The 5,620-nt window shown below is 53.1% G+C and overlaps 1 protein-coding gene across 2 annotated transcripts in view; it reads left to right on the top strand.

Moving 5' to 3' along the window:
* The first annotated feature begins 1,544 nt into the window (after nt 1–1,544).
* Asb1 (ankyrin repeat and SOCS box containing 1) overlaps nt 1,545–5,620 on the top strand; it is an 18,862-nt gene continuing 14,786 nt past the window's right edge. The window contains exon 1 of one of the 2 annotated variants that reach the window (XM_029561627.1): nt 1,545–1,880. In XM_029561627.1, coding sequence (XP_029417487.1) covers nt 1,832–1,880 — 49 coding nt within the window. In that variant the 5' untranslated portion in view covers nt 1,545–1,831. The remainder of the gene's footprint in view (nt 1,881–5,620) is intronic. The other variant, XM_008829123.3, reaches the window with a different exon arrangement.

The following is a 5,620-nucleotide window of genomic DNA, read 5'->3' on the forward strand; positions in this document are numbered from 1 at the left end:
ATGAACTTGGCTCCTTTAGTCACTCCATGAGTGGAATCATGTCATCTATGGCTGGCTTAAATCCCTGAACACAGTGTCCTCAAGGGTGGTCATGCTGTAGCCTGGGTCAGGATCTCCTTTTTTATTTATTATTTTTAATTTGATGTGTATGAGTGTATTGCTTGCATAAGTGCACCTGTGTCCTACAATGCCTGTGGAGGTGTGAAGGGGCCTCAGATCCCCTGGAACTGGACTTACAGATGGTTGTTAGCCACCATGTGGATGTTGGGAATTGAACCTGGGTTCTCTGCAAGCCTGGCCACAAGCACTGGCAAGCCATCTCTCCAACCCCCAGAATCTTTTCTAAGGCTCAACACTACATGGATGGCCTACATCACATTGTGCTGTGTGTTCATCATGCACATGTGGGTAGTTTTAGGCTTTAGTGCTGTGAGGCTCTCAAGAGCTGGGGAGGAGAGGCTGGAGAGGTGTCTCAGGGGTCAAAAGCACTGGCTCTGGCAAAGGACCTGGGTTGGATTCCCAACACACACACAGAAGATACCAACCTTCTATAACTCCAGTTCCAGGAGATCGGAGGCTCCCTTCTGACCTCCGTGGGTACTGCACGACACAGGTGCACGAACACACATACAGGTAATACACTCATATACATGAAAAAAGAGAGAGGGAGCTGGGGATGTGCAGCTGTGGAGTAGAGCCGGGAGGCCGTGCGACCCCCGGCTCCTTGCCGTGTAGCGTCATCGGTGTCGCCTGTTCCTCACGCCAGTGGTGCTGACAGCGGTTATCACGCCCGAACACCCCTGCCGGAAGTGACCCACGCAACACTCCACACGGCCTGTGACTCGGTTCCAGGTAGCTCCGCCCAGCCCAAGTGACCTGTGCATCTGAGTACGGGGGCATCTCTGGGTCCCCAGCTCCCACTTGGAGGTTCCCTCCCTCCCTCCAGTCTGGCCTGCCGTGACAACACAAAGATGCCAACAGGTCACAGCCGCCTAGTAGGTGACTGTCCTGCGGCTTCCGGTCTCATCATCCTCCACCGGAAAGCCCAAGGAGTGTCTTCCGGCTCCCTCAAGTGCTGCCTCCTTTGTCTTCCCGGTGCTCGAACCCTGCCTCAACTCGAGAGCGCATCATGGACCGGGCCGAGGGGGTTCCTGCTCGAGAACGTTCTGACAGCGGTGTGGACAACCATTCATTCAACACGCTTACACTGCCGGCTTCGTCTAACTCCACTTTCGAGTACGCGGAGTTCAAGGCACCGTCTACAGCCCGCTGCAGCAGCCGGGAAACCCAGTGACCGAGGAAGCCCCGGCACGTTCCGTTCCGCCCCGCCCCGCCCTGGCCTGGGTCCAGGTCGCCGGGAAACCCCGTGACCGAGGAAGCCCCGGCACGTTCCGTTCCGCCCCGCCCCGCCCTGGCCTTCCTTGGGCGAGGACAGATCCGACCAATCAGCGTCCCCAGGCATCCGCACCCCCCCTCCCCTTCCGTGGGCGAGGACAGGTCCGACCAATCAGCGTCCCCCGTATGCAAGTCAGGCTCCGCCCCCGGGAGACGCGTTTTCTCAGAGTCCTGCGCGAGTTAGGAAGGCTTCGCCACCTGGCCTCTGCTCAGTCCTCAGGTTCTGTGCCACGCCGGAAGTGGAGACCCTGGCGCCTAGTGCGGAAGCGGAAGCGCCTGAGGATGCGCACTCGCCGGAAGCCGAGCCCCTGACGCGCCCACTTGCCGGAAGCGCCGCAGTAGTCGCGCAGTGACAGGGTCGAGCTCTGACGGACGGGGTCTCCCAGGAAGGGGGACGGGCCGCGGGGTCGGGGCCGGGGCTGAGGACTGGGCCCGCATGGCGGAGGGCGGTAGCCCTGACGGGAGGGCTGGTCCGGGGCCCGCAGGTAACGTGCTGGGCGCTGGGCGGTGGGGAGCCCGGCGGGGCAGCCTGGCTCTGGGTGGGTTCCTGCGGCTCCCCACGCCCCGCTCCGGCGACCCAGTCCCCGCAGCATGTGACGGTCGCCCTGACACCCCGTGTCCCGGAAACCCCAGCGGGGAGTGGACTCGGCGGTCTCCGGCGCCCCAGAGGTCGGCACCGAGGACCGGTTCGGTTTCCACCGGCGTCGGCGAAGGCACGGGGCGGTGCAATGCTGCAGCAGCTTCATCCCCCCACACACACTCCTTTCTCCCTCCGCACTCCCTTCCCCCACCTCCTTCCTCCCTTCCCTCCTCCCCCCACTCTCCCTCATCCCCCTCTCCCCTCCTCCCCTCCGCACCCTCACCTCTCCCTCATCTCCACCCCCAACCCACGCCCACCCCCAACTGCCGTGGCCCTGGCATGCAGTCCACGCGTCCTTGATCCCTTGCTGAGAGAGGCTCATCTCGTAGTTCTTGATTCTACCTTGCAGTCTTGTTACCGTGGAAATGTGATTTTTTATATTTTGTATGTCTCCTTGACTGGCCTGGAACTTGATGTGTAGACGAGGCTGGCCTCAAGCGCACAGTCTGCCTCTGGAGTGTTGGGACAGAGTGAATTCTTTTTTTCTTTCTTTTTTTTAAGTTTATTACTTTTATTTTATGTGTATGTGTGTATTGCCTGCAGGTAGGTAAGTGCACCTGTGTCATGCAATGCCCGTGGAGGTGAGAGAGGCTGTCGGATCCCCTAGGCCTGGAGTTACGGACAGTTGTTAGCTGCCATGTGGTTGGGGGTAATTGTCATTGGAGTACTTGATCAGAAAAATGCAAACTTGGAATGTGTTCTTAACCGCTGAGCCATCTTTCCAGCCCTTTTTCTTTCATTTTTATTTTGTGTGTATGAGTGTATGGCCTACATGTGTGTAAGTCATGCAGTGCCCTTGGAGGTCAGAAGAAGGCGTTGGATTCCCCTGGAAGAGTTACAGTTGTTAGCTGCCACGTGCGTGCTAGGAACTGAACCCCGGTCCTATGCAAGAGCAGGCAGTGCTCTAAACTGCTGAACCATCTCTTTAGCCCTGAAATGTGAATTCTCTCCTTTTTTTTTTTTTTTTTTTTTTGACAGGGTCTCCCTGTAGCCCCAGCTGGCCTGGATTCGCTATGGAGACCAGGCTGGCCTCTGTCTCCCCAGTGCTGGGATTAAAGGTGTGCGCCACAAGAGCTTCTCCTTTCCTGGTAGAATTCTATCCTTGGGGTCTTTCTGAGCTTGCCCTGTGTGTGTACTAGGGACTTTAGGCGACTCCCCCGTAAGTAGTCTGCAGAGGTACTTGTCCAAGGAGTTCAATAAGTGTGAAGAACTTTCAGAAGAAGGCTGTCAATGTTGATACAGAGACTGGTGCAAGTGACCCTTTTTCATTCCTCCCCCTATCCATCCAACAAATGTGTATTGAGGGTCTATTGCTGGTTGACTCCCCTGGGGCTACCACAGTGCGTAGAGGCAGCTGGACAAAGCCCTAACCGCCATGGGCTGTGGTGGGTGTTAACTTTGATTCCAGGTACAGTGTGGAATGCCCTGCCATGGGGAGTAAGGCAAGGGAATGAGAGATGGTCAGTTAGAAAAGGGATGGAAAGCTGTTTCTCAGTATAGAGAGGGCTCCTGTGGAAGGAACAGTGGTTTTGGCCTACACAAAGGTCTCCTTTCCCTGCCTGTTTTGTTAGTGTGGAGGAGCAAGTCTTAAGTGCTGTCTTGGGGGTAATTGTCATTGGAGTACTTGATCAGAAAAATGCAAACTTGGAATCGCCTCTGGCTCTAGAATTAGGTAAGATTCTAAAGGCGCCTTTCTTTGGGCTAGGAGTATTGAAGAGAGGTGAGCAGAGGGAGGTCTGAGGCCCTAAGGTGTCCACGTAGCTGATGACAGTGGAGGGTAGTGATTGGAGGAGGACATGGATAGTACCTTAAGGAGCCATTCCAGGCTTGATGCCTGTCTGAGGGTCTGGTTATGGGATCAGGGTGAGCTACCTAGGTGTTTGTGAACCTTGTGCTGTAGTTGGCCTTTGTCTTACCTCAGCCAATGGATTGTCAGATCCTGGAGGGCAAGGATACTTAACTCCTCCCACTGTACCGATGACTGGGTCTTGTATACAGTAGGTACTCAAAGGATATTTTATTTGAATATAAAAAACAACTTTGGGGCTGGAGAGATGGCTCAGTGGTTAAGAACACTGGTCATTCTTGAAGAAGACCAGAGTTCGAATCCCAGCACCCAGATGGCAGCTAACAACTGTCCGTAACTCTAGTTCCAGGGGAGATCCAACAGCCTCTTCTGTCCTCTGTGGGCATTGCACGACATGGGTGCACTTACGTACATGCAGGCATAACAGTTGTACACATAAAATAAAAATAATAAATAAGATATTTTAAAAAAATTTGAGACAGGGTCTTCCTGTAGTCTCAGTTTACCTGAACTCACTATGTAGACCAGGCTGGCCTTGAACTCACAGCGATCCACCTGCTTCTGCCTCCCAAGTGCTGCGACTAATGGTGTGCACCACCACACCCGGCTTAGGTTTCCTTTTTATTGAGGTGTAATTTCTGTGTGTGTACGTGCGCACGTGTTTGTGTGTGTGTTTGCATGTGCATGTGAAAGCCACAGGTCAATGCTGAGTGTCTTTCTTGCTCTCTGATTTTTGAGACAGGGTTTCTTACTGCACCCAGGGCTTACTGATTTGGCAAGACTGGCTGCCATCTAACTCCAGGGATCCTTCTATCTCTGCCTCCATAGCACTGGGGTTACAGGTGTATGATACCAGGCTTTTTACATGGGTGATGGCGATCTGAACTCAGGTTCTCATGTTTGCATGGCCATCTCCCCAGCCCCTTGAGGTACAATTTCTATACGACAAAAGTATACTCTCTGAACTTTATTGCCTCTACTAGTCCATTTTCATTGCTATAATGAAATACCTGAGACAGGCTATGAAGAAAAGAGATTTATTTAGTTCACAGTGTCGGAAGCTGAACATCATGGTGCAGGCTGATTTGGGCTCCTCATCTTATCTTTGGCACCTCATGGCACATTGCAGAGGTGGGAACCAGTGATCATATGGTTAAAGAGGAATCTGGAAGCCAGAGATAGAGTGGGACTGAGCTCAGACTCTTACAACAAACTCCCTGACAAGAACTAACCAGGATCTCAGGAAAAATTTCTTGAGTTCTGTAGGCAGGCACTCTGCCACTGACCCTGTGGTGTCCCATGATGCCACACCCACACTGGTTAAAGAAAGGTCTTCACTGTCCCCTTACTACTAGTCTGGGGACCAAGCCATAGTACTGTGGGGATACTGGCACTCTGATGAGTTGTTTCTTATCTAGAAATCCTCCTAGTTCTCTCCCAGAGCCGTATGATAGGGGATTCATACACAGTCCAAGTGGCAACCTGTGTTTGACTCTTCGCTTTTGCCTAACCAGATGTCTTAATAGTAAAGGAAATGGTTACCATTCTCCTTTAGAATCCCTCAATTTTAAGATGTCCTAAGTGGGATAAATTGGAACAGCTGCATGCTAGATTATTTTGATATGTAAATTCCAGTTTTCAGCTTCATTTAGGATCCTCTGTATTTTGAAGTGGTATTGGCTCACTGGGCCTTGTTCCCTACCCCAGTCTGCCACATTTGTTTCTCTTGTCTTCCCCTTCCCTTTCCCCTTTCCCCCCCTTTCCCCTTTCCCCCCCTT

The sequence above is a fragment of the Nannospalax galili genome, unplaced genomic scaffold (genome assembly GCF_000622305.1).
Source record: "Nannospalax galili isolate Female #2095 unplaced genomic scaffold, S.galili_v1.0 scaffold453, whole genome shotgun sequence".
Lineage (NCBI taxonomy): Eukaryota > Metazoa > Chordata > Mammalia > Rodentia > Spalacidae > Nannospalax > Nannospalax galili.